This window comes from Geotrypetes seraphini, chromosome 8 (assembly GCF_902459505.1).
Source record: "Geotrypetes seraphini chromosome 8, aGeoSer1.1, whole genome shotgun sequence".
In the NCBI taxonomy this organism is placed as follows: Eukaryota; Metazoa; Chordata; class Amphibia; order Gymnophiona; family Dermophiidae; genus Geotrypetes; species Geotrypetes seraphini.
The window spans coordinates 97,107,168-97,134,407 of record NC_047091.1 but is presented as its reverse complement, the minus strand read 5'-3'; the positions used below and the strand labels follow the sequence as shown (position 1 = coordinate 97,134,407).

Here is a 27,240-nt window from a genome sequence, read left to right as displayed (position 1 = left end):
CTAACGGTCCCACTGCTTCCCTCGCCGGTTGCTTCCCTTTAATATATCTAAAGAAAGATTTGAAATTTTGTGTTTCCTAGGCCAGTCTCTTTGTATTCTCTTTTTGCTTTCTTGACCACTCGGTGACATTCTTTTTGGTGTTCCCTGTGCTCCTTCCTGTTTTCTTCGGTTTTGGCCTTGTTCCACTTCCGGAACGATAGTTTCTTTTCCTGTATCACTGCCCTCACTGCATTGCTTATCCACACCGGGTCTTTTGTTCGATTCTTTTTGCACCCTTTTCTAAATCTGGGGACGTACAGGTTCTGTGCTTCCTGTAGCGTGTCCTTGAACAGGGACCAAGCTTGCTCCACGATCTTTGCTTTTCCCGAGCCTTTCCTGAGTTTCTTACCATTGCTTTCATAGCATCGTAGTTCCCCTTCTTGAAGTTGAGTGTTGTTGCTGTGGTTTTCTTCCCTTTTAATGTTCCTACTTCTAGTTTGTACTAGAACATGTTGTGATCGCTGTTTCCTAGTGGTCCTATTACTTCCACTTCCTTTGCAGGTCCCCCCAGCCCATTGAGTAGTAGGTCTAGAGTCGCATTCCCTCTCGTTGGTTCCTTGACGAGCTGTTCCATGAAGCAGTCCCGCACAGCCTCTAGGAATTCCATTTCCCTTGTGTTGTTTGAGTTTCCGATATTCCAGTTTATCCCAGGGTAGTTGAAGTCCCCCATTACTATGACGTTTCCGATATTCCAGTTTATCCCAGGGTAGTTGAAGTCCCCCCATTACCATGACGTTTCCGTTCTTGCATTCCTGCCTTAGTTCCACTTCCAGCTCTTTGTCTTTTGCTTCTGTTTGTCCAGGTACAGTCTCAATTTGATGTCAGGCCCATTTCTTCCTGGTAATATCCAGGTAATAAACCTAATTTTTCAATTTTTCTGCAAAATTATAAATAGAACAGTATTTAAACATTCCTGGAAACACATTACTCTGTTAGAATAACATGAATATGATTTCCAAATGAACAAGAGAATTTTTCTAGAGCTAAACCCACTGGGCTCTTTCATCTATGCTGTGAAAATTACTACTTTTACTATAGTGCTACCAGACATACGCAGCGCTATACAGAGTCATGAAGAAGATAGTCCCCGCTCAAAGAAGCTCAATCTAAACCAGTGTCTCTCAAACTTGGTCAAGCCACAGCACACTAGATATACTGGCCGCGGCTTGAGGCATCCAGAAGTATGCAGATGTTGACACAATGATGTCGCGCAAATGTCCGTATGCACAAAGGCCTTCTAGATGGACCCTGAGCCACCAGTGGGAGGTATGACAGAAGGGAAGACACACGGGGAGGAAGAGAGACACTGGCACTGGCTGATTGCCTACAGGATGAGCCTCTCGCATGTAGGCAGTCAGCTGGCATGTCTCGTGGCACACCTGAAATGACATGGGGGAAAAAATTTGGCCCCATCCCCACAAGCCTCAAATAGTTTTATACTGAACTTATTTATTAAAGTATAAAAAGAAACTATCTGTACAATTGTCATTTTATAAATCAGAGTTCTGGTTGCTGAACTAGAGGCAGGGCTTTGTTTATAAACGTTTATAAACGCAGCTACAAAACAACTTTATCCTAAAGAAATAGATTTTTTGTCTACCTTTGTCTGGTTTCTGCTTTCCTCATCTTCTCATCATTCTCTTCCTTCCATCCACTGTCTTCATTCTCTCTGCTCTATTTTTATGCTTCTACCAGAAACTGTCTGTTTCTCCCTTCCATCTCTCCCTGCTCCCCCAATGGTCTGCATCTCTGCCTTCCCACTTCCATCTCTCACTCCCTCCCCCAGGTGGTTTTTAGCATCTCTCTCCTGCTTTCCTCCCTTCAGATCTGGTATCTGCTCTCTTCTCCCTCCCCCAATGCTCTGGTATCTCTCCTCTCCCTTCCTTTTGTTTTCTGCTCTTCCTTTTAAATTTGTTTTCTACCTCTTGTCTAATTTCTTACTTTCCAGTCCTCAATTTCCCTTTCATTGTGTCTACATATAGCTTGCCACCTCTTTCTCTCACCCCTTCCAGTATCTCACTAACTCTATCCACTTCCCCCAATCCAGCATTTGCCCTTTTTTCTTTATCGCCTCCTTCCATCCAGTATAGGCTCTCTCTCCCCCCCTTCCCTTCACCTTCACAGGCGCTTTTTGGAGCATTCTCTTTCTGAGGTGTCTGGACGCCACAACTGTTCTCAAGTTTCGCATGACTGCTCCAAAGCTTCTCCTGTGATGCACCTTCCTGTTTCCACTTGGTTGCTCGTGTCGGAGGAGAAGTTTTGGGGCAGTCGTGCAGGACTTGTGAGAACGGTTAATGTGTCCGGACACCTCAGAAAGAGAAATATGAAAATTGCCCATGAAGGTGAGGGGCAGGAAGGGAGTTGACCCAACGAGGGAGAGATAAGCCCAGACCATGGGGCCCCCTGGAGCTCTGGGGCCCAGGGCAACTGCCCTATCTGCCCGTCCCTAATGCTGGCCCTGCCTGTGTGGCCCCTTCGGCTCCTGGGGTGGGCCTATCAGCTTCTTTGAAGCTTCTTGCAGGCAGGGCTGCTCCGACCAAAACCTTCTTGCTGCCAAGTCTCTCCTTCGGATGTAACTTCTGGCCGGAAAGTTACATTGGAAAAAGGGACTCGGTAGCAAGAAGGTTCTGGTCGGAGCAGCCCTGCCTGCAAGAAGCTTCAAAGAAGCTGATGGGTCTGTCCCAGCAGCCACAAAGGGGCCAAAACAGCTCGGGTTTGTTTGTTTTTTTGCTGCTTGCAATCGGGAGGGAGCAAGTGGGGGGGGGCTGATGGGCCCACATTAGGGAGGGGGAGGGGACCTGCTGGTCTCGCAAGGGGGGTGGGGCTGCTCATGGATGCGAGATGGGGCTGCTGGATGTGTGATTATGGGGAGGGTTGTTGACCGGGAGGGGCGGGAAAGGAAGCAATACAGCAGATACTTTAAGGGGCGGTGAATAGCCTTGCCCCCGTATCTGCGACAACCAGTCTTCCCCCACCTCTGTTCCGCAGGTTACCCACGGCTATCTACAGGTAACAGTCACTTGTCATTCTCTACCTGAAATCTCAGAAGGCACACAGTTTGATACACTGATCTAAACAAACACAATGTCATAGATACAGTTAAGGGGAATGGTTAATCTGCTGGCTAGGTTGGTGGACAGTGGGGAGTAGGTTTATAGATTGAAGGCTATATCAAAAAGGTATTGAGGGACAGCAGAATGAACACACTTGTAGGTCAGAGTAGAAACTTGGCTCCCTATCCGCCTTCACATATAGTTCAATGAAGTGATTTAAGGAGAGGGGTGACATGGATGTAGTGAGGTTGGTAGATGAGTCGTGCAGCAGAGTTTTGCACAGATTGCAGGAGTGAGGGGTGGCACTGCAAAAGACTAATTAGAAGTAGATTGCAGTAATCTAAGCTTCAGGCTAAGAGTGTGTGGACAATAATATGGGTAATATCCTCAGAGGAAGATGTGAATTTTAGTGGTGCTGTAGAGAGAGAAGCAACAGGCCTTAGCAGTTTGTTGGATGTGTGTAGAAAATGAGAGGTAGGAATCAGACTACTACAAAGTCGATTTGCAGAGACAGAGGGAGAGGAGCAGAGGATTTAGGAGGAAAGAGGAGCAGCTCAGCCTTGGACATGTTTAGTTTCAGATGATGGCAGGACATCCAGGCAGCAATTTTAGCCAAACGGGCAGAGACTTTCTTTGACTTTAGGTGAAATTTCAGGTGTAGCAAGGTAGATCTGGGAGTCATCAGCATATAGATGATACTGGAAGCCAGGGGGGAGATTGGGGCACCGAGGAAAGAGGTGTAGAGAGAGAAAAGAGGTCCTAAGACCAAACCCTGGGATACGCCAACCGCTAGCTGATAGCAGCAGAAGAGGACCCACCAACACATACACTAAAGGTGCAATGGGAGAGGTAGGAAGCAAACCAGGAGAGGACAGTTTCATGGAATCAAAGTGAGGACAGTATGTCAAGGAGTAAGCTGTGATTAACAGTATCAAAGGCAGCAGACGGGTTGAGAAGGATGAGGATCGACTAAAGTCCCTTAGATCTGAACAGGTCACTGCAGACTTTGGTGAAGGCAGTCTCTCGAGTGTTGGGGCAAAAATCTGATTGTAGAGGATCAAAAATCTGTCGACATGAAAGGAAGTCAAGGAAGCGGAGAACAACACACTCGAGTATCTTAGAAAGGAATGGAAAAACGGAGACAGGGCGATAGTTAGATGAGCAGGTGGGGTCCCACGAGGGATCTTGGCATATATATTGCTCCTTACTCTTTAGAACAGTGTTATTCAACCACCGGTCCATGGACCAGTGCCAGTCCACAGAAATTTCCTGCTGGTCCACAGGGCCAATACGTGCACCAGGCCCAAAACAGTGTTCTTCAACCGCCGGTCCACGGTATGATCGATGCAGCGTTATCTTTGAGCCAGCTCCCTCTTCCTAACTAATTCCGTGCACAAAGCCATGGGCAGTGGCTCCTACGGGCGTCCTGCGCCTGAACCGGAAGCCTTCTCTCTGATGTTGCAACTTCAGAGGGAAGGCTTCCAGATGAGGCACGGGGCGTGCAAGGTGCAATTAGTACTATTATGGGGGTGGGGTCTGGGGTGGAGATTGGGTAGAGATGGGCGGGGTCTGGCCCACAACTTAGCCCAGTGTTCTTCAACCGCCGGTCCACAGACCGATGCCGGTCCACAGACCGATGCCGGTCCACAGAATAATTATTTTATTTCTGCCGGTCCATAGGTGTAAAAAAGTTGAAAAACACTGCTTTAGAATGTTACCTGGCTTTAGGCTACCCCAGGACCTCCATATGCTTACCCATAAACTTCTTGAGTTTTTTGATCCCTACTAATTCCTATTTTGCTGATGACCATTTTTGAAATTAGTTCTAGTTAACTGTGGCTCCGCTTTGCTTTTTAACATTAACACCATAAAATCTGTAACTCACACAAAATTACAGGAGGCTTCACATAGGTCATGCCACACTTTGAACTATTCATGATTTTTAAAAATCTCTTAACTAAATCCTAAATGTCTATTGCATCTGAAGCCTCCACATATTTCTAAACATAAAAACATATTGGCCTGTCATATGTTCACAGCACATTGGAAAAAAAACTATGCACCTTCCCCGATTTCTTTTGTTACGAAAACTTGACTATTTGCTTAATGATGAAACTTTCAGCCTTGAGACGTGGCAGATTACATGTTTTTCAGAAGATTTGGGACATTTATCTACAATGGAGAGAGACCTCGCCCTCAATATCTTTATGATTTTGCACTGGATAATTTTCTTTTTTTTTTTTTTTTTTTTTTTTTTTACTTTGACTTGTTCAATTTGGATTTGCATTATGACTTTTCTTTTTTTGTGCTACTACTGGGGAGCTTTGTTTGTTTTTGATTTGAGGGGTCACCAAAGGAGAAGGGGAATCATTGGGAATTTGGGATTTCTTATGTTTGTATTTATGATGTATTTGCTTGAAATGTAATGTTGGTTATTTTTTGGAAAATAAAAAATATTTGAAAAAAAACAAACAAACCCAACTCTTAACTAATACCTTTATGTATAGCAAGCCCTTAATTCCAGCTAGATGTTTTAGAAATAATAATAGGTAGACTTTTTGAATGATCTCTGTAGTCAGTGGATGTGTGAAGGATTTGTAGTAAGGTCAGATGAGACAAGAGAGAAAGGTCTGGCCAGGTGCCACATGGCTAAGATTTGCTTTTCTTCCCCACCCCCAACCCCCTTTGCTTGTTAGAGAGAACCTTTCACAAGAACGCGCCAAAACCTTTGGTCAAAGCTGAGCAAAGAACACCAAAAAAGGAGCTTCTTCTGGTAAGTCTTTGTAAATATGGAACACACATATATAACTAAGTAGATTTTGTTCACTGCGTTAATCTTGCTTCTTTAGTGTGCCTCAACTGCACATGCTCAGTGCTATTGGTAAATTAAACCAGTGAAACCCTAGCTGTTCAGCTATAGAAAATGTGCCCTTGCTTTCATTATAACCTGGCAATATTAAACTTGCTATCAATAAAACTATATCACAAATGTAACTCATCTTGCTGTAAGCTGCAATGATTCCTTGTCGAAAATTGCGGGATATAAATTAAGAAGTTGTATGTTACTGGATATCTTATTCCCAAAAGTATTGTTTGCATTATTACACTTGTATTCTTCCAGTTTGTCAAGCTTTACAGCTGTAGAAATTGTGGTTGTTTAGGCTTTTAACTAATGCAAATTTTATTTTTTAAACATGGGAAGAAAAAAAAACCCACAGAGGGGCATAATCAAAACATACGTCTAAATCTGATTTGGGTGTATGGTGTTAGAGGCCCAAAGTTGGCAGTGGGAAAATGCCAATTTTTGAAAAATACATCTAGAAATTTTTTTTTTAATTTTTTTTTTCAAAATCACCTTTCTGAGCATCCAGGCTATTCTTTCAGACTATACCACATATTTGACCAAAATTTCATCCAAGTCCCAAAGCCCAGAACAGACCATTTTTAAATGGGAGGGGCCAATCTTATAATGGACTGGCCACCCAGACATAGTAACAGCAGTGGGGCACCTTATAGGGCACTGCTGTGAACTAGAGAGTTGCACGGGGACAGAAATCCCACCCGTCCCCGCCAAAGTCCCACCCGTCCCCGTGAGGAATCCCACCCGTCCCCGTGAGGAATCCCTCCGTCCCCACCCGTCCCCGTGAGGAATCCCCTCCATCCCCACCCGTCCCCGCGAGGAATCCCCTCCGTCCCCGCCCGTCCATATAAACTTCAGAAATAGTTATTTCATTTAATTATGCTACTGAATTAAAGGCTCTGGTAGAAACCATTTACAAATAAGCAAAAAGACTTTATTAATTTGAAAATATTAATTGGGAAGAATACATACTTTGCAAATGGGTTTCTACCAGAGCCTCTAATGTTTATAAATTTTTATCAACACAACTAATATACTACTTTATCCTGAAGCAAAATAAAAAAAAAGAAATATAATTCTTTTCCTACCTTTGTTGCCTGGTTTCTGCTTTCCTCATGTTCTCATTCAATTCCTTCCATCCACTGTCTCTCTTCCTTCTGCATCTTCCATTTGCTCTGTTACTGTGCCTCTCCCTTTCTTCCCCCTTCCAAATTGGTCTGGCACCCATCTTCTTCTCTCCGCTCCCCCCATAGTCTGGCATCTGTCTTCTTCCCTGCCAGTGTCTTCTCCCTACTCTCTCTTCCCCATTTCCTTTCAGCGTCCTTCTCCCCCCCATCTTCCCCATGTCCTGTCAGCGTCCTTCTCCCCCCTCTGTCTTCCACATGTGCTTTCAGTGTCCTTCTCCCCCCTCTGCTTCCCCATGTCCTTTCAGCATCCTTCTCCCTCTCTGTCTTCCCCATGGCCTTTCAGCGTCCTTCTCCACCCCCCCCCCCCGTCTTCCCCATGTCCTTTCAGCGTCCTTCTCCACCCCTTTGTCTTCCCCATGTGCTTTCAGCATCCTTCTCCCCCCTCTGTCTTCCACAAGTGCTTTCAGAGCCCTTCCCATGGCCTTTCAGCATCCTTCTCCACCCCTTTGTATTCCCCCATGTGCTTTCAGCGTCCTTCTCCCTCCTCTGTCTTCAAGTGCTTTCAGCGTCCTTCTCCCCCCCTCCTTCTCTACCGCCCCGGGTGCAGCACAGCCGGCCATGTCCCCTTACTTTTGTGGCACTTCCCCGACCGACTGACAACAGCCCCGGTCCGACAAACCTCCCTGCCCTTAACTGCGAATCTAAATTACCTTATTACAGCTGCTGTAAGAAGATAATTTAGATTCGCGGCTACAGGGCAGGGAGGATTGTCGGACCGGGCTGTTGTCGGTCGGTCGGGGAAGTGCCACAAAAGTAAGGGGACCTGGCCGGCTGTGCTGCAACCGGGGCGGGGTGTGGCGGGGCGGACCGCCCCGTCCCTTGATAGCCACTCGAACCGCGAGGCTACTCTCATCCTTACCTGCACTGCCTGCAGCACAGAGCCGAACGGAAGTCTTCCCGACGTCAGCGCTGACGTCGGAGGGAGGGAGGGCTTTAAGCTTTAAGCCCTCCCTCCCCTCCGACGTCAGCGCTGACGTCGGGAAGACTTCCGTTCGGCTCTGTGCTGCAAGCAGAGAAGGTAGAGAGAAGAGCCGCGCGACTGAGTACATCCAGCCCCGCAGGAACCCCGCGACCCTAGGGGCGTCCCCACGGGATCCCCGCGACCCTAGGGGCGTCCCCACGGGATCCCCGTGACCCAAAGGGGGAACCCGCGGGATGCCCGCGGGTCCCGCGGGATTCCCGTCGTCCCCGTTCCCGTGCAGCTCTCTACTGTGAACTTCATAAAAGGTGCAGATAAACATTTCAACAGAACTCCCTTTTAGGTTAAGTTGAGCCACCCAAAACCCACTATGCCCACCTGACTACAACACCAGTAGTAACACAATTAAATACAGTGGTCTTAATTAGTATCAGGTGGTCAGTCTAGCACAAATACAATCTTAAGATTAAGATTTTGAGGTCCATTTTGTATTAAAGATATAACTCAAAGTCAAAAGGCTTCACCAAAGAGTTTGTATACATAATATAGGTCTAGTCTGGAAACTAAACCAGAGAGCAAAAACTCTCACCTTAAGGGAGAAAAGGTCTCTAGCCAAAAAAACATATATGGCAGTAGAGTAGATTTTGGGGTAGGCACGGTTCACTAGCCCACCTCCCAGGCTATTTAAGACACTTTTGTGCAGCTCTACTAGGCTTTCCTATACCAGGTGCTGATGTTCTGGAAGCAGGTATGTAATTCTTTTTTATTCCGATCTTTCTTTGTGGGTGTGCGAGGGGGGGTCAGTGAATACTGGGGGAGTGAGTGTGGGTCTTTACTTTGTCTCTGCAGTGGTTATTTGGTCAATTTGGATACCTTTTTGGCACTTATACCTGTTTTTACATCGTCTAACTCGCAGGGTTTAAGTTTCAGGATGTCTAGTAAAACATTCGATTTATCGCTGCAGGATGACTAAGTCTAGGTCTGCCTGCATCCTGCCCACATACTCCCATGACCACTCCTCCAGATATGCCCCTTTTAGCTCTGGGCGCACAGCGGGATTCAGAGGCCTAAAAAGTCCCGTGACACGTCCAGAAAATCGGTTTGATTATTGGCAGTTAGACGACCTGCCTTTTAGGTCGTCCAACTGCTGACTTGGGGGTGGGTTTTTAGACGTGTTAAGTTTTGATTTATGAGCCCCATAGAGCTTCCGTCAATGCTGTTGCTAATGAAGCTGCCAGCCAGTCAGGAGATAGTTGAACTCTATGGACTTCTCAGCTTTTTTAATCCTAACCAATTGTGGAACTTCTATATAACACAATTCTTTCCGGCTTTTTTGTCTTGATGTGTTAGAGGTTTGTTCAGGATATAGGATCCAGCTGTCCTGAAGGGCTGCATCAAAGTAAAAAAACAAAACATAGTTGCTTATGTCTTTATTCCTTCCCAGATGTTGTTACACCCAGAACAGCTCTCTAATAAGTTCATGACAGGTAGAGGAGAGAGGTTCAGAAAGCAGAAAAATAAATAACTACTTGTTAATCACAGAGCTTTGGAATAACCTTCCTGCCCTGCTGCGGAATCTGGGCTCCTTCCAATTATTCCGAAAGCATCTGAAAACTTGGCTATTCTCAAAAATGTAAATCTCACTGCCCTCTTTACAATTACTAATTTTTATTATGTTTTTCCTTCCTTATATTAAAGTTCCTGTAAACCGTGCCGGGCTCTAGCTTAAAGTTTAGTTTAAATCAGATAGTTACAATGCCTTTCCCATTAGTAATTGGCTTTTTTATTTTATTATTATTATTTTTTTTTTTTTTTTTGCAGTTACCTGCAGTCCCAGAAGGAATGATAGAAATGCTGGAATCACAGACACTACTCTTATCCTTCCTTTCAGTAAAAGTAAGTTTAGAGTTGGAGAATTCAAAATAAATTTCAACAAGAATATTGTTGGTGGTTTTAGGGTTAGAATTGACTATTTGTCCAAACCCCTGCTCAAGGCACATCATGTTTCAGATAAAATAGTTATCCCAGGACAAGCAGGCAGGTATTCTCACTAGTGGGTGATGTCATCCGACAGAGCCCCGATACGGACATCTTGAAAGCATGTCTTGCTTGAAAAAACTTAGAAGTTTCGAGATGCCCGCACCGCGCATGCGCCAGTGCCTTCCCGCCCGATGTACCAGGCGTGTCTCCTCAGTTCTTTTCTTTCCGCGGAGCTGAGAAGTTATCTTCAATCTGCGCTGACTGAATTTCAGTTTTTCTTTGCCTTCTTTACCCGCGTTTTGGTTTATTTCTTTGAATTCACTTTACTTTACTTTATTTAAAAAAAAAAAAAAAAAAAAGAGTTCAAAATTATTTCTTCCGGCGGTTCGGCCGGCCCGGCCTCGTGGCTGCGGCCTACCTCTTTCGACATTGCAGCGTCGATTTTCCGGCCTATGTCACGGCCAATCACCGGTTTTAAAAAGTGCAGCAAGTGCCAGCGTGCGATTTCGTTGACGGACCCGCATCGACGCTGCCTTCAGTGTCTTGGTCCGGACCACGTTCCGAAATCGTGCAGGCCTTGTTCCACGCTCACTGCGCGCTCGTTCAAGCGGCGTTGCTTACTTTGGGAGTCGATGTTCAAGATGGAGACTGCCAAGGATCTGTCTGCTTCTACATCTGCTGAGGTTTCACCGGTCCGCTCGAAACCTGCATCGACGACTTCCGCATCCGGCATCGTTTACACCGGCTGCGGCTTCCAGTTCCGCTGCGGCGCCTGCCTCTGTCTCTTCGGTTCAGGTACCGCCTTCCACTGTCCCTCCCGTGGTCATCAAGGTGCCCAAAGCTACTAAGCAGAAGCACTTGGCCGCGAAGGAGCGCGAAGACCGTGCAGGAGGACCCCCTTTCGGTGCGGATCCCTCCATATCGGCTTCGCTTCGATCCCTGCTGGAAGCTCAGTTTGTCGAGCTTATGCAAACTATGGGACCCCGGCTTATCGCCAACATTCAAGGTGAAGTCCGAGCACCGGTCCCTGAGGGCGGTCCGCCCCCTCCCCCTCGCCGTTCGATCTCGCTGCTCGACGAGGGGGATCGGCGGAGGGCGGCGGATGCCTCCAGGAGGGCTTCCCTTCCTGATATGCCACCTTTAGAGCCCATTACTCCTCCAAGGCAACAGGGCGCTGGGACGGTCCCTGATATTCGGAGTCCTGGGCATACTGCATCGCAGGAAGAGTTCTTCCGCACTCCATACCAGACTTGGGTGGCGCTGCGTGAGTCCGCGTCCTTGCCACCTCTGCGATCCACCGCTTCGAGCCCCATCCATTCCTTAGAGGCTTCGGGGGATCGTGCGATGCACAGAAGTTCTCGCTCCCCATCCCGGCACCGGGAGGGGCATCGTTCTCGTCATTCATCTCGACACTCCTCACGTCATTCGGAAGTGTCCCCACAGAAAAAGATGCAACGTTTGGGATACTCATCGTCCGATGTTTCCCAACCGGAGGGACCAGAGTATGAGGAACCATCTATCTCTTATTCTCCATGCCGGTCTCAGCTCTCCCTAGACCCGGAGGCTTCCACTTCGTCTAGTCCGTCTCGGCGGCCGGCCTTGGCAGACCAATTGTCTTTCTCATCTTTTCTCCGACAGATGGTGGATGACTTAGATGTGACTTTGGATACTGGATCTAAATATTCTAAAGAGTATTTGGATACGATGCATTTGCCTCACCCTCCGGCGGAGACTCTTCGGCTTCCTTTGCATAAATTGCTGGACCAGACTTTCATGCGCTGTTTTGAGACACCGTATTCTATCCCTGCGGTTCCCAGCAAGCTGGATGCTCGATACCGCATCGTTCACCACAAGGGGTTTGAGGGAGCTCAACTTTCTCATCAGTCTCTGCTGGTCGAGTCTTCTCTCAAGCGTTCTCACCCTTCCCAGGTCTACGCTTCTGTGCCTCCGGGCAGGGAGGGGAGAACGATGGACAAGTTTGGTAGACGAGTTTACCAAAATTCGATGATGGCGACTCGAGTGCTCAATTACAATTTTTTCTTCTCTTCTTATTTGGATTTCTTCTTGCCGGTCCTCCGCAAGTTCGTCCCTTTCATCGATGCTGAAGCTCGTTTCCAGTTTGAGGAGGTGGTGGCAACCCTGTCCCAGTTGCGGCTGCAGCTGATGCAATCCTCCTACGATGCCTTCGAGCTCTCGGCACGTGCTGCGGCCTGCTCAGTCGCCATGCGTCGCCTGGCCTGGCTTCGCACTATTGATATGGATCCGAACCTCCAAGACAGATTGGCTAATGTGCCTTGTGCGGGAGCGGATCTATTCGATGAGTCTATCGAGACTGTCACTAAAAAGCTTTCGGACCACGAGAAGTCTTTTCAATCCATTCTGCGTCCTAAGCCTAAGCCTCAACAGTCTCGTCCATCTAGACCGCCTCAAATCTACCAGAGGCGTTATCAACCAAGACAGGCTCCCCTAGCGAGACAGCCTGCGAAGAGGCAGCCTCCACAGAAGTCTCAGCAGAAGCCTCAGATGCCGGCTGCACCCAAGGCCACTCAGCCCTTTTGACTCTCTTCCAGGGAGCATAACCGACGTTCTGTCTTCCCTTGTTTTCCCCATCGGGGGTCGACTCCACCATTTTTATCATCAATGGGAGTCGATCACATCGGACCTTTGGGTCCTTACCATCGTAAGAGAGGGATACTCTCTTCATTTCCAACGGGTCCCCCCGGACCACCCGCCAAGAGAGTATCCTTCCAACTCGATGCAGACCGCTCTTCTTCTTCAGGAGGCGCAGGCTCTGCTTCGGCTTCGAGCAGTCGAGCCGGTGCCAGTAGATCAGCAAAACCGGGGGTTCTACTCCCGGTATTTCTTGGTTCCGAAGAAGACGGGCGATCTGCGTCCCATTTTGGACCTTCGAGTCCTCAACAAGTTTTTGGTCAAGGAGCGGTTCCGCATGCTGACCCTTGCTTCTCTTTACCCCCTACTCGAGCAGAACGATTGGTTATGCTCTCTGGATCTCAAGGAGGCCTACACTCACATCCCGATACATCCGGCCTCCCGCAAGTTTCTCAGATTTCGGGTGGGACATCTCCATCTGCAGTATCGAGTGCTTCCATTCGGCCTTTCCTCGTCTCCCAGAGTCTTCACGAAGTGTCTGGTGGTGGTGGCCGCTGCACTCCGGAACATGGGTCTCCAGGTGTTTCCATACCTCGACGACTGGCTCATCAAGGCACCTTCGGCCCCAGAGGTCATTTCGGCGACCTTGTCCACAATTTCTTTACTGCAGAATCTGGGCTTCGAGATCAACTTCCCCAAATCACATCTTCAGCCCACCCAGTGTCTCCCCTTTATCGGGGCTGTTCTGGATACCATTCAACTTCGAGCATTCCTTCCTCCTCAACGCATGGATGCTCTCCTTCTACTCTGCCAGTCGGTGTCTTCTCGCCAGTCCATCTCGGCGAGACACATGATGGTCCTCTTGGGCCACATGGCATCTACAGTTCATGTGACGCCTTTTGCCAGACTACATCTCAGGATTCCTCAATGGACCCTGGCATCTCAGTGGACGCAGGTGTCCGACCCGTTGTCCCGTCACATTATCGTCACTCCTGCTCTACGGCAGTCTCTTTTCTGGTGGATGACCTCTTCGAATCTATCCAGAGGTTTGCTGTTTCACTCTCCTCCCCACCAGAAGGTTCTCACGACCGATTCATCGAACTATGCATGGGGGGCCCATCTGGATGGTCTTCGCACTCAGGGGTTCTGGACCACTGCGGAACGACTCCATCAAATCAATCTTCTGGAGCTCAGAGCCATCTTCAATGCTCTCCAAGCCTTTCAGCATCTGCTTCACGACATGGTGATCCTTATTCGCACAGACAATCAGGTCGCCATGTATTATGTCAACAAACAAGGGGGCACGGGCTCGGCCCCTCTTTGTCAGGAAGCTCTTCGAGTCTGGGATTGGGCGGTTCGCCACAACACCTTCCTCAGAGCTGTCTACATTCAGGGGAAGGACAACGTCTTGGCAGACAAATTGAGTCGTCTTCTCCAGCCTCACGAATGGACGCTCCATTCCAAACCCCTTCATCAAATCTTCGCTCAGTGGGGAACGCCTCAGATAGACCTCTTTGCAGCGCCCCACAACTTCAAACTGCCTCAGTTTTGCTCCAGGATCTACACTCCTCTCCGCCTCGAGGCAGACGCTTTTCTACTGGAGTGGGGGAATCGCTTCCTTTATGCGTTTCCTCCCTTTCCTCTCATTCAGAAGACTCTGGTCAAGTTAAGATCAGACCATGCCACCATGATCCTGATTGCTCCTCGGTGGCCCAGACAACCTTGGTTCTCCCTTCTACTTCAACTCAGCAGCAGGGAGCCAATACTTCTTCCAGTGTTTCCTTCACTGCTTACTCAACATCAAGGTTCACTGCTTCATCCCAACCTGCAGTCTCTCCACCTGACAGCTTGGTTCCTTTCAACATAACCCCTCACCAGTTCTCTCAAGCTGTGAGGGAGGTCTTGGAGGCTTCCAGGAAGCCTGCTACTCGACAATGCTATTCCCAAAAATGGACGAGATTCTCGACCTGGTGTATTTCCAATGCTACAGAACCTCAGAAAGCTTCTCTATCGTCTGTATTGGACTATCTTCTACACCTGTCCCAGTCTGGTCTCAAGTCTACCTCTATACGAGTCCACCTGAGTGCTATTGCGGCTTTCCATCAGCCTCTACAGGGGAAACCTTTGTCTGCTCATCCTGTGGTTTCCAAATTTATGAAAGGACTTTTTCATGTCAATCCTCCTATCAAACCTCCTCCTGTGGTTTGGGATCTCAATGTGGTCCTGTCTCATCTTATGAAGCCTCCGTTTGAACCTCTCAAAACGGCTCCTCTTAAGTATCTCACCTGGAAGGTGGTTTTCCTGGTGGCCCTCACGTCAGCTCGACGAGTCAGTGAGCTTCAGGCCCTAGTGGCAGATCCACCCTTCACTGTATTCCATCATGACAAGGTGGTTCTCCGTACTCATCCAAAATTCTTACCTAAAGTGGTCTCTGAATTTCACATCAATCAATCCATCGTGCTTCCAGTGTTTTTTCCAAAGCCTCATTCTCATCCTGGGGAATCTGCTTTGCACACTCTGGACTGTAAACGTGCTCTGGCTTTCTACTTGGATCGCACCAAGCCACACAGAACTGCACCTCAACTTTTCGTCTCCTTTGATCCAAACAAGTTGGGACGACCTGTATCGAAGCGCACCATCTCTAACTGGATGGCGGCTTGTATCTCTTCCTGCTATGCCCAGGCTGGATTACCCCTTCCCTGTAAGGTCACAGCCCACAAGGTCAGAGCAATGGCAGCCTCTGTAGCCTTCCTCAGATCAACACCGATTGAGGAGATTTGTAAGGCTGCCACTTGGTCCTCGGTTCATACCTTCACCTCTCATTATTGTCTGGATACTTTCTCCAGACGGGATGGACAGTTTGGCCAAACTGTATTACAAAATTTGTTCTCTTAAGTTGCCAACTCTCCCACCATCCCATTGGGGTTAGCTTGGAGGTCACCCACTAGTGAGAATACCTGCCTGCTTGTCCTGGGATAAAGCAATGTTACTTACCGTAACAGTTGTTATCCAGGGACAGCAGGCAGCTATTCTCACGTCCCACCCACCTCCCCTGGGTTGGCTTCTCAGGCTAGCTACCTGAACTGAGGAGACACGCCCGGTACATCGGGCGGGAAGGCACTGGCGCATGCGCGGTGCGGGCATCTCGAAACTTCTAAGTTTTTTCAAGCAAGACATGCTTTCAAGATGTCCGTATCGGGGCTCTGTCGGATGACATCACCCACTAGTGAGAATAGCTGCCTGCTGTCCCTGGATAACAACTGTTACGGTAAGTAACATTGCTGTGCCTGCCCCAATGGAAGAGCAAAGTGAACTTCCAAGTTCAAATGGTTTTGGAGAGAGAAGCAGGATTTGATACCTTGCTTTTCATGATCCCCAATTCGCTGCTGTTTAACCACTAGGCCAGTGCTTTTCAACACTCTCCTGGAGGCATACCTTGCTAGTTGGGTTATCAGAGTTGCTGCAATGAATATAAATGAAATATGTTTGCATGTATTGCATCTCCAATGCATGCAGATCTATATTGTGCATATTCATTGTAACAATCCTAAAAACCTAAGTGGCTAGGTGTGCCTCCAGGAAAGTTGAGATACACGTGTGTGTAAGAGGAGATGCAGTTGGATTATGATAGTCCATTTGGATGTTGTAGGGAAAGTGATTAGGTGAGTTCTTGGAGTGTATGTCCATGCAGTTCGTCTCCCAGCTGCCTCTGTTGTGGCCATTCTGTGACGCTGCCTAGCTGTATGGGTTTCTATTCACTGCATTATCACATATGACCTCGGTTGGGGAAGGGAGTGTATACAGTACATGCCTTCTATTAATGTTGCAAAGAGCAGTTCAGCATGTTGAAGCACAGAGAGTTTGCTTTATTTTGTTCATTGTGATTTATTAACCACCTTTTATGAAGGGATTTCACCCAAGCTGGTGTACAGCAGGTATAGTATAAATGTGACCAAATACAAGTATAAATACAATCATTACCTGCCTAATAAGGTCCTAATCAGCAGAATCTTTCTGCTGATAGTTTGGACTTCACTAATTTTCTGGAGAGGTCGGAAATGGATGTCCAGGTCCCAGCAACATTACTTGTTTCTTTTGCTATTGATTTAGACAAGGATGTGTTGCTAAAATTCTTTTTCAGATACAGAGAGGTTTCCTTTGACATATAAAGTGAGAACATACCCAGATGTATCTAGGCCTACCCAGAAAAGGAGAAAACAGTTTTTTGCTTTTAAGACCGCAGGCTTTACAGTTAGGAGCGACTTTTGTTCTGCACTACGCTTGCAAATATGTATTAGTATATCAACAGAATAGACATGTCTTTTATGAGCCGCAGCAGTTATCTAAATTCATTGTTGCTAAAGGTCAGTTAACATCCTCACCGTGAGGATTGATTACAATAGTTCTGCTCAATGATAAATGGGTCTGGGACTATCAAGCAGTCTTTATTTCCTGGTTTTCTTTTTAGTTATCTTCATGATGTTTCTCAGTCAATTCTTTAGCTCCGTTCTCTGTAATTGTGGACTAACCATACTTTAAAATGTTTATTATCCTAAAAGTAGGGATCATGTGTTTTTGACCCTTTACGATGAAAATTATTTCTCTTCACTGTACTTTTTCTTTTTGACTGATATTATTGTCAAATGTTTGAAAATTATAAATAAAGAATATTAAAAAAAAAAAAACAATCTGAGGTAAGCTTGAAGACAACAATTGGAATTCTTAACAGGAATAACAATATGATGTCAGAAATGTACACATGAGTAGGACAATCATAACAAATGATAACTGTCAGCAAGATATAAATGCTACATTGTAAGAGCATGGAGGCATATTCATATATGATGTCAGCACTAGAGAATGACATGGGGAAAAAATGTGTCCCCATCTCTGCCCTGTCCCCGCAAACCATCTGAGCCCATCCGCACAAGCCTCAAATACTTTTATACTGATCTTATTTTATTAAAGTATAAAAAGAAGCAATATTCTGTACAATTGTCATTTTATAAATCAAAGATCTGGCTGCTGAACTAGAGGAAGAGATCTTCCACTGGCAGGGCTTTGATTGGGCTTTGATTATAAATGTTTATCAACACAGCTATAATACTACTTTATCTTAAAGCAAAAGAAATATAATTTTATCCCAGGACAAGCAGGCATGATATTCTCACATATGGGTGACATCATCTACGGATCCCCGCGCGGACAGCTTTTCAAGCAAACTTGATTGAAGTTTCAAGTTTGCACACTGCACCACGCATGTGCTAGCCTTCCTGCCCACTAGAGGGCGCATCCCCACCTCGTGGTCCTCAGTTCAATTTCATCCGCGGAGCCAGAAGCCCTGTGGAAAATTGTGCTCTGTATTTGCCTTCTGTCGCCGCGGCTGTGTTCCTGATTTCGACGCGGTCGCTGCGTTTTTGACTTCTTCTTTGATTTATTGTTTAGTTCTCGTACAAAAAAAAAAGTTTTATTTTTTCCGTCGCTCCGGGGGCTCCCGGTAGCCGCGGCCGTGGGACCTCGCCTGTTCCCGGCCGCTTTTTGGGCCCATGTCCCGGCCCGTGACGGGATTTAAAAAGTGCGGTCGGTGCGACCGACTCTTATCAATTACAGATCCTCACCGGTGCTGTTTGAGGTGTTTGGGGCCCCAGCACCCGACAGACTCTTGTACCAGGTGTGCCACTTTTCAGAAGAGGGCTCTCAAACGCCGCAGGGCCCGCATGGCGGACCTTTTCGCCGTTGAGTCCCCGACCGGGAAGGCCTTGAGTTCGGCTTCGGCCCCGGCCTTGACCTCGACCTCGGCCTCGCCTCGACCTTCGGCCACGTCGAAGCCTGTTGCCTCGTCCAAGCCGGCCTCGGGTAAGTCTCCACTTCCCTCCTCAGCTCCAGGTTCAACTAAGAAGCCACCCTCGGGCTCCTCGACGGCGGGAGGGTCTGCCTCCGCACAGCCCAAGGTGTCCAAATCGATTGCCCCGAGGGAATACTCGAGACCGAGGTCGCCCTCTGAGGAGCATCGACAGGTGTTACCACCTGGGATGACGATCCCGGCTTTCCAGGACTTGCTCCGGGCTTTGATCGCCTCGGAGCTGTCCGGGGCCATTGAGCACCTGCAGCAGGCTTCGACCTCGACTGCTTCGGTCTCGGCTGCCCCGCAATTGGCAACCTCGGCCTCGGGTACTGGGGCTTCGGCCCCCGAGGTTCGTACTGCCTCGCCCTCGGCTTTGCCCTCGGACCCGGCATCGGTGGGACAACCTGAGCGTAGCGTGCGGCCCCGTGACAAGCTGCGCCGGGTGCGGAGACTCTCGTCCACTTCTTCCTCGAGGTCCTCGCGAGGCTCCTCGCCTTCGGACAGGCCTCGGGCGAGGCGCCGTCCGAGGAAGGCGAAGCGATCTCGGGCCTCGCCTCGGAGGCGCGGTCGCTCGTCGCTGCTCGGGGGCGAGACCTTACAGGTCTCGGAGCTCCGCCTCGACAACCCCAGTCTTTTTCGCTCCCCTGTCGGAGAAGGTTCCCGTGCCTCCTCGCCGGGGCGGAAGGGACGGGCCTCGATACCTCGTACCCCGGGGGGTTCCCCCAGGGGTTCCTTCAGGCATGATCGGTCCCCGACCCCCTCGAGGTCCCGGGAGCGTGCCTCGTGGGGATCGGGGTCGGGTAGAGAGCCGAGGTATTCCCGCGAGACCTCCCCTTTCGGCTCGGCGGGGAAATCTCGGTCTCCTTCTCCGCCAGCCAGACCTTCGTCATTCTCCAGGTTTGTGCAGGATATGGCGGGGGCCTTGGGAGTGGACTTGTTGGCAAGTTCCCATTACACCAAGGAGTTTTTGGAGGAGCAGGATCTTCCTGCTCCCCCTCGGGAATCCCCTCGCCTTCCGCTGAATAGGGTCCTTCATCAGACCTTACTGTGAAATTTGGAAACCCCTCTTACAGTCACGGTGGTACCGTCCAAGATGGAGTCGAAATACCGGACCCTCCCTCCTAAGGGGTTCGAGAAGCCGCAACTCTCCCACCAATCGCTCCTGGTGGAGTCGGCGCTTAAGAGGACGCAACCTTCCAGGGTGTCTGCAGCGGTCCCGCCGGGGAGGGAAGGACGGACCCTCGACAAATTTGGTCGTCGCCTCTACGCTAATTCTCTTATGGCGACGAGGGTCTTAAATTACGCATTTTCATATTCTTCCTACTTGCGTACCATGGTGAAGGACCTCCCAACTTTTCGGGACGTCATACCTGATTCCCATAGGGAGAAGTTCGCCACCTTTATGACAAATCTGTCTCACCTGCGCTTGTACCTATTCCATGCTGTGTACGACGCCTTTGAACTCGCCTCGAGGGTTTCGGCCTGTGCGGTGGCTATGCGCCGGCTGGCGTGGCTCCGTACCCTCAAGATGGACCCCAACCTGCAGGAGCGTTTGGCGAACTTGCCCTGCGTGGGTTCTGAGCTGTTCGACGACTCCCTGGAGGCGGCGACCAAACGTCTGTCGGAGCAGGAGCGCTCTCTTGCCTCCCTGGTCCGCCCTAAACCTAAGGTCCCGCCGCAAAAACCTTTTCGGCAGCCCCCGAGAAGATACCCGCAGAAATCTACGCCGGCCTTCTCGAGACCTCCACCCAGACGCCCACCCCAACAGGGTAGGGGAGGTCAGTCTAAACCCCCAGCTCAGGGTGCGTCCAAACCCGCGCCGTCTTTTTGACGGGATCTGCGGTTGGGGGCGGGCCCCCTCCACGGTATCGCCGAACCCCCTCCCCATCGGGGGTCGACTCAGGTCCTTTTACGGGGCTTGGACCCAGATTACATCCGACGCATGGGTGCTCCGGACCGTCTCCGAGGGCTATTCGCTCAACTTCTTATCACAGCCTCCAGACAGGCCGCCCAGCGCTTGCCCGTCCAATCGGAGCCAGTTGGCCCTTCTCCTGGTCGAGGCCAGGGCCTTGTTGAGCCTACGGGCAGTGGAGCTGGTCCCTCCAGACCAGCGGGGTCGGGGGTTTTACTCCCGTTACTTTTTGGTCCCGAAAAAGACCGGGGATTTGCGCCCCATTTTGGATCTCAGGAAGCTCAACAAGTTCCTGGTCCGGGAGAAGTTCCGTATGTTATCGCTTCCGGTTTTGTACCCCCTGTTGGAGGAAGGGGATTGGATGTGCTCCCTGGACTTGAAGGAAGCATATACCCATGTTCCGGTGCATCCCGCTTTCCGCAAATTCTTACGGTTCCAAGTGGGAGATTTGCACCTTCAGTATCGGGTCCTTCCCTTTGGTCTGGCGTCGTCCCCTCGGGTGTTCACGAAGTGTATGGTGGTGGTCGCGGCCGCCCTGCGCTCGCGGGGGCTACAGGTCTTTCCCTACCTGGACGATTGGCTGATCAAGGCCTCGACCAGGGAGGGAGTTATCTTAGCGACCCAACAGACTATCATCTTACTTCAACGACTGGGGTTCGAAGTGAACTTTCCCAAGTCTCAGTTGTGCCCGGCTCAGTCCCTCCAGTTTATCGGAGCCGTGCTGGACACGGTTCGCCTCCGCGCTTTCCTCCCCCCTCCTCGGAGGGAGGCCTTGCTTCGGTTAGGTCGCCAAGTTTTGCAGCAATCCGTGGTGTCGGCTCAGCGTATGATGATCCTTCTGGGCCACATGGCATCGACTGTCCACGTCACTCCCATCGCCCGCTTGCATCTGAGGCTTCCTCAGTGGACTCTGGCCTCTCAGTGGCGGCAGGATCGCGACCCAGTCTCTTCTCAGATAACAGTGACTCCTTCTTTGAGACGCTCGCTCCGTTGGTGGACCAACTCTTCCAGTCTTTCAGGGGGTTTGCTGTTTCTCGTTCCTCCGTGTCGCAAGGTCCTGACCACGGACTCCTCGGAGTACGCGTGGGGGGCACATCTAGACGGTCTGCGAACGCAGGGTCTATGGTCGGCCGAGGACCGTCTTTGTCACATCAATGTGTTGGAGCTTCGTGCCATTTTTCTGGCGGCTCGGGCTTTCTGCCACCTGCTGCACGATCAAGTGGTGCTCGTGCGGACGGACAACCAGGTGGCAATGTATTATGTAAACAAGCAAGGGGGGACGGGCTCTTGGTCTCTGTGCCAGGAAGCCCTGCGCCTTTGGGAATGGGCAGTCGCCCAGAACATATTCCTGCGTGCGGTTTACATTCAAGGAGAGAAGAACTGTCTGGCAGACAAACTCAGTCGTCTTCTCCAGCCGCACGAGTGGTCGCTGAACTCTCGGATTCTCCGCGAGGTCTTCGATCGCTGGGGGACTCCTCAGGTGGATCTGTTTGCCTCCCCGGGGACTCACAAACTACCCCTTTACTGTTCTCGGATGTACTCCCGGGACCGTCTCGAAGCCGATGCCTTCCTTCTCGACTGGGGGGGGATGTTCCTTTATGCGTTCCCTCCTTTTCATCTGATATTGAGAACGCTGGTACATCTCAAATCGACCAGAGCCACTATGATTCTCATTGCGCCTCGTTGACCCAGACAGCACTGGTTCTCCCTGCTCCTTCAACTCAGTGTCAGGGAACCTCTGCTTCTGCCTGTCTTTCCCTCTCTGCTATCTCAGAGTCGGGGTTCGCTGTTACATCCCAATCTTCAGTCTTTACATCTGACCGCTTGGTTCCTTTCCCCCTGACTTCGGTTCCTGTTTCTCAGGCGGTGAGGGAGATTTTGGAAGCCTCGCGCAAGGTCTCGACTCGGCTTTGTTATGCCCAGAAGTGGACCAGATTTTCATCCTGGTGTTCCTCGAACCATCTGGACCCGAGTTCGGTTCCAGTGTCTTCGGTGCTGGAATATTTGTTGCATTTGTCTAAGTCTGGATTGAAGACGACTTCCATTCGGGTGCATCTCAGTGCCATTGCGGCGTTCCATCGGCATCTCGAGGGGCGTTCTCTCTCTCTGCATCCTCTGGTAACTCGTTTCATGAGGGGTCTTGTGAATGTCCATCCTCCTCTGAAACCTCCTCCTGTAGTTTGGGATCTTAATGTGGTCTTAGCTCAACTGATGAAGCCCCCTTTTGAGCCTATCGACAAATCTCATCTTAAGTTTCTCACTTGGAAAGTGGTCTTTTTGATTGCGCTCACATCCGCTCGTCGGATTAGCGAGCTGCAGGCTTTGGTTGCGGATCCACCTTTTACGGTGTTTCATCATGACAAGGTGGTTCTTCGCACCCATCCTAAATTTTTGCCTAAGGTTGTGTCTGATTTCCACCTCAATCAGTCCATTGTTCTTCCGGTGTTTTTCCCGAAGCCCCACTCTCATCCTGGTGAGGCGGCGCTTCACACGCTTGACTGTAAGAGGGGGTTGGCCTTTTATCTCCAACGTACCAAGTCTCATCGGAAGGTTCCTCAATTGTTTTTGTCCTTTGATCCTAATCGGTTGGGACATCCTGTTTCCAAGCGCACCTTGTCCAACTGGTTGGCTGCTTGTATTTCCTTTTGCTACGCTCAGGCTGGTCTCGCGCTTCATGGTCGAGTCACGGGGCATAAGGTCAGGGCTATGGCAGCTTCTGTTGCTTTCCTCCGGTCTACTCCTGTGGAGGACATATGTAAAGCTGCCACTTGGTCTTCGGTTTATACGTTCACCTCCCACTACTGTCTGGACACTTTGTCCAGAAGCGACGGCCGGTTCGGCCAGTCGGTGTTACGTAATCTGTTTTCCTAAATTGCCATCCTCCCACCTACCCTTTTTTGGTTGGCTTGGAGGTCACCCATATGTGAGAATATCATGCCTGCTTGTCCTGGGATAAAGCACAGTTACTTACCGTAACAGGTGTTATCCAGGGACAGCAGGCATATATTCTCACAACCCGCCCACCTCCCCGGGGATGGCTTCTTTGCTTGATATGGAACTGAGGACCACGAGGTGGGGATGCGCCCTCTAGTGGGCAGGAAGGCTAGCACATGCGTGGTGCAGTGTGCAAACTTGAAACTTCAATCAAGTTTGCTTTAAAAGCTGTCCGCGCGGGGCTCCGTAGATGACGTCACCCATATGTGAGAATATATGCCTGCTGTCCCTGGATAACACCTGTTACGGTAAGTAACTGCTTTTTTTTCTACCTTTGACGTCTGGTTTCTGCTTTCCTCATCTTCTCGTCATTCTCTTCCTTCCATCCACTGTCTGCCTTCTCTCTGCCTCTTCCATATGGCATCTGCTCTTTCTATGCCTCTACCAGAAACTGTCCGCCTCTCCCTTCCATATCTCCCTCCTCCATGGTCTGACATCTGTCGTCTTCCCTTCCATCTCTCCCTCCCTGTCCCAGGTGGTTTTTAACATTTCTCTCCTCCTTTCCTCCCCTCAGATATGGTATCTGTCTTCAATCCTGCATGTGCCCTTTTTTATCCCCTCCTTCCCACACTTCCCTTCAGCGTCTGTTCTACCCTCCCCACTTCCATCTAGTGTCTGTCTCCCTTTCTCTCCAATTCCAGCATCTTTCTTTCTCTCTCTCTCCTCGCTTCCATCCAGCGTCTGCATCTCTTTCTTTCTCTCTCCTCCCCACTTCTATCCAGTGTCAGCTCCTTTCCAATTGCCACAGTTGGGGCATCTCCCCTCTCTCCTTTCCCCTCACTTTCACTAGTGATTTTCAGTTTTCTCTCTGAGCGGCCCGAGCCTTTTCACAAGTCGTGCGTGTGCAGCTGCCCCAAAACTTCCCCTCTGATGGAACTTCCTGTTTCCATCTGGGCGGCTTGCATTAGAGGAGAAGTTTTGGGACTCTCTAAGGAAAGGACTTGTACTTGTTTGTTGCAAAGTTGTATATAAGTATCAAAATAGTACAGTACCTGACTTGTGCATACTGTTTTATAAAAAGAGCAACCTGTTTGTTTTTGTCTTCAATTAGATGCAGAAAAACATTAGCCACTTGGAAGAGAGAGCTGAAAAAAACCTGTTGCTGGTTTGTGAAGAAAAAGAGAAATTGCAGCAGAAAGTGTATGAACAAAAACGTAAGCTTCTGTTGCTGAAGAAGGATCTGGAACTGGCTGACGTGCTAGCTAAACAGGTCTGTTTGGGCACAGGGCATGTGAGAAAAAGTAGTTGGTGCTTATGTATCAACACACATTCCTTTTTATAAAAGACAAAAATTGCGAGGAAGTGACGTCAGCTCACAGAATGGCTGCTTGAACTAAGAGCTCCGTAGGGGCACATGTGCTTTTCAATTTTTACAGCGTTCTGAACAACAGAGATTTAGAGCTTTCAGTGGTGTTGGAATATAGCGGAGATGGAGACCCGAAAGAAGTTGGAAAAATACAAATTTCCTATACTTGAAGGAGAGAAATCGGCTACCGCGAGTGGTAGTTCGTTGCTGGGAAGCAAAAAAAAAATGGCGCCGGTACACGCGGAGTCGGACGAGGACGAGCCTGTTGCTGGGAGCGCATCAGTTGAGGCGGTCACACCCCAAATGTTACAGGACTGGTTTAGAGCATTAAAGGAAGAAATGGTGGGTGTTCGAAGGGATTTAAAAGCTGCAATGACCGAGCTGCGGTCGGAAATAGCTGAGCTGGGAGGCCGGGTGGGGGACACAGAAGATCAAATCTCGGAGTTGACACAAGACTTAATAACTGTGCGGGCTGAACTAGATCAAGTGCCGTCCTCCATCCAGACCTTGCAAAATCAGGTGGAAGATCTAGAGAATCGATCTCGCCGTTGCAATTTACGTTTTAAGGGAGTACCAGATATTGAGGAGTATAAAGATTATAGTGCCAAATATGCACTGAAATATTAACGGAAGCACAAGGCTCCCTGCCTGGCCCCATAGTACTTGTGAGGGCACATCGCAGTCTAGGACCTGCAAGAAGCACAGGGCCTAAAGATATTATTGCTTGCTTCCAGGATTTTGGGATTAAAGAGAAAGTATTGCAAGTGGCGCGGCGCAAACAGGACTTTCGTTGGAATAACATCTCTGTGGGCATATTTCAGGATTTAGCATGGGTTACCTTACAAAAACGTCGGAACTTTCAACAGATCACGCAATTGTTACGAGCTGAGGGTCATCGCTATCGTTGGCTGTTTCCATTTGGAGTATGGATAACGATTGATGGGAAATCTAAACGTGTTGGTGATGTGGAGGAGGCGTGGGCAGCCCTGAAAGAATTGGGGTGCAAAAATGTTCCTGAGGTTCCTGCTCCAGCTGCTACAACTAAGAGGGCGGAGAAACGTTCCCCTGGTATTTGGTCTACTGTTGGGCGTACTGGGAAGCGGCAATTGAACGACCATACCTGATAGACAGTGGTGATTACTATCCAGATTTTTTCTTTTTTCTCCCCCTTTAATCTGGGACAATAGATCCTGGTTAAGGGGAGTCTGGCTTTCGCCAGAAGTTTACCGGACTGTTCTTTGAGAAGAATATTTTGTTCTTGTTTTCTCAGACTGTTTGCAATACTTTATATGGGGCTCTCATAGCAAGCATTATTGCCTGTGAAGCCTAGATTTTGAGTGTTTATCTTTGTTTTGATATATTGCTAAGGTTGTTCAAGGAGGTGGCACATTTTGGATTTAAGGGTAAGGGAGAGGGACGCTTGTATAAAGGGTTTGAGTTGCCCTCTGTGGGGGGGAGACCTTACTTCTTCTCTCTGGCTACCCAGATCCTGGGTCAGTCGGAGACGGAAAAACAGAAGGGGGGGGTGGGAGGGGGGATTGGAGGGAGGGAAAAGGGGGGTCATTCACAGAAAGATGGTTCTCTTGTTTTGGGCTCATGGAATGTTAATGGACTAAATAACCCAGGGAAGCGTAGTATAGTTTTTCGTGAATTGCAGAGGTTGAAGTGGGATATTTGCTTACTGCAGGAAACTCATTTAAGACCAAGGGATGAGAGGTTATTGCATACCCATCATTATGATCATTTGTGGACCCATCGGGCTAGAGGTACACAGAGGGTGGGGGGTATAGCTATATTGGTCCGTAAGGGGATAGGATTAGTGGTGAATGATGTCTTTAAAGATAGGGAAGGACGCTGTTTAGCTATTAGGGGTCAGATCCAGGGTAAAGTGATTACAATTATTAATATATATGGGCCAAATACAGATCAATCTCATTACTATTCTAATCTTACTGAGGGCCTTTGTGCTTTTGTAAAGGGTGCTATTTTTTGTGGTGGAGATTTTAATGTGTGTCCAGATCTCTCTTTGGATCATTCCAAGGGGGGAAGGGCGACTCTTCGACATCACAGTAAGGCATTAGTTCAGTTTATGCACCAGTTGGGATTAGTGGATTGTTGGAGATTACTCCATAGTACTCAGAGGAATTATTCTCATTATTTCCATGCCACCCAGACCTACACGAGAATAGATGGGATTGTGGGCACATAGAAACCAATGGGGAGGGATTCAAGAAGCGGAGTTGGGTAACATTCAGATTTCGGATCATGCCCCTGTATGGGTGGTCTGTAAGGGTCTCAGGATGCAATCTTGTAGACGATTTTGGTGACTAAATGAATCTTTTAGGGGACCCTATCATATTACAAGAAGTAAGGGATTCAGTAGTGGACTTTCTACACATAAATGATAATGGGGAAGTGGGAGATGGAATTCTTTGGGATACACTGAAAGCAGTTATCAGGGGTATTTTTGTAAAATGGGGAGCCCGTAAAAAGCGGGATAGAGCTAGGCGCTCTTTGGGCCTCCGTGAAAGACTG

The 27,240-nt window shown here is 49.0% G+C and overlaps 1 protein-coding gene across 1 annotated transcript in view; it reads left to right on the top strand.

The window, feature by feature from the left end:
- HAUS8 (HAUS augmin like complex subunit 8) overlaps window positions 1-27,240 on the top strand; it is a 71,070-nt gene that overhangs the window by 26,574 nt on the left and 17,256 nt on the right. The window contains exons 6-8 of the mRNA XM_033957200.1: window positions 5,789-5,865; window positions 9,880-9,954; window positions 24,451-24,609. Coding sequence (XP_033813091.1) covers window positions 5,789-5,865; window positions 9,880-9,954; window positions 24,451-24,609 — 311 coding nt within the window. The remainder of the gene's footprint in view (window positions 1-5,788; window positions 5,866-9,879; window positions 9,955-24,450; window positions 24,610-27,240) is intronic.